The 1,458-nt window shown below is 36.9% G+C and overlaps 1 protein-coding gene across 1 annotated transcript in view; it reads left to right on the top strand.

Moving 5' to 3' along the window:
• The window catches only part of LOC104915585 (transmembrane channel-like protein 1), a gene marked incomplete at its 5' end in the record, with an annotated part of 22,548 nt that overhangs the window by 11,932 nt on the left and 9,158 nt on the right, over positions 1–1,458 (top strand). Inside the window, one exon of the mRNA XM_031557507.1 lies at positions 3–72. Within this exon, the coding sequence (XP_031413367.1) occupies positions 3–72 (70 nt within the window). The remainder of the gene's footprint in view (positions 1–2; positions 73–1,458) is intronic.

Genomic DNA, 1,458 nt, shown 5'->3' on the forward strand with positions numbered 1-1,458 from the left:
TTTGTTGTGAGAAGATCCCAGAAATTTGCCCTGGAAGGTTTGGAGAACTACGGGTGGTGGGAAAGAAATGAAGTTCGTGCTAGCACATTTCTGAAATAGATGTGGTTTGAAACTGTTCCTTTACTCTGCATGTTGCTTTTCTTTTTTTTTTTTTTCCCCTTGAGAACTTAAGTACTTGTAATAGGGGTGGTAAATATATAACAAAAGAACTCTTCTAGTCTCTCTGCTTCCCGATTCATTAAAGGAATATTCTTTGGTTTACTCTTTCAGATGCTCCTTCATGTTCAGTTTTCCTTTATGGACTTAACCTTTATTTTTGGGGGGCTCTAAAATATATTTTTTCTTGCCATTCTATGGTCTCACAATAGCTCTACAGGAAGGGTGCTTTCCTGGTGCTTTTCTCTTGAGACTGGTTCAAGGAAAGTGACTTGTATGTGATCATGTCCAAAGTTAACTGAGGCTTCAAAGATACAAGTCTGCAGTGTAACAAAACGTGCCTTCTAGCTTCACCTGTCAGTCTAGGAGCCCACTGTCTTTCTTCTGTTCAATCTGCTTTCTTCTAGAGCAAATGGAACTTTGCTTGTTAGAGAAATAGTGAAAATGATTGTGTTTGCTGTAACAGAACACAGTAAGCACCTAAAATCAGCAATGCTGTATAAAAACTTGGGTAGGCTTTGCTTTCTTAACAAACACATTGTTCTGTATGTTGTAAAACTAGCTGTTTATTATTTAAAGCTCTGAGCAAGAGTGTGAAGTTGATTTCTGATTTACAGCAAAGCAAAAAAAAATATGCCAGCCTCACAAAGCAGATGGCAATGGATGATGATGTTATGAATAAAGTCATTCCCTAACTTAGAGCACCAAAACTTCACACAGAAATTGACATACAAACTTCAGCAGTCTGCCATTAGAATGCAGAGAAATGGGCCTGTTTAAATTGGATTTAATCAGTTGACAAAAAAATTACTTTATTTTACTCTTTTTGGAAAAGTCATGTACAAAACTATGTTCCTTAAAGAAACATGCCACATCCGAGTCTCTAATGAGTAAGTTAAAGAATACTGGATCCTGTATTGACCCCTGGTGGACACAGCCAGCTACTTGACATTGTGTCACTGATCACAGCCCTCTGAGTCCTGCAGGTCGTCCAGTTCTCAATTCACCTCACCATTCACTCATCCAGCTTGTGGTTTCCAGATCACAGAAAACATCATTCACAGTGGAACTGTCAGTGATATAAACAATGGAAGAAAATCTGCTCCAGCACTTCATTTTGAAGTTGACAAGAAGTTCAGAACATAAATCCATTCCCTTCTGAAATCAAACTAAACTGATAAAATTCAATGAATGACATGTTTCCTTCTACAGAGTAAAATTCTATAAGTAACTAAAAATATAATGATAATACCATGTGAAACTAGGAATTAGGAATTTTTAAACTTTTGCAATGTGGAATCT

The sequence above is a fragment of the Meleagris gallopavo genome (genome assembly GCF_000146605.3).
Source record: "Meleagris gallopavo isolate NT-WF06-2002-E0010 breed Aviagen turkey brand Nicholas breeding stock chromosome Z unlocalized genomic scaffold, Turkey_5.1 Chr41_random_7180001957288, whole genome shotgun sequence".
Classification (NCBI taxonomy): Eukaryota; Metazoa; Chordata; class Aves; order Galliformes; family Phasianidae; genus Meleagris; species Meleagris gallopavo.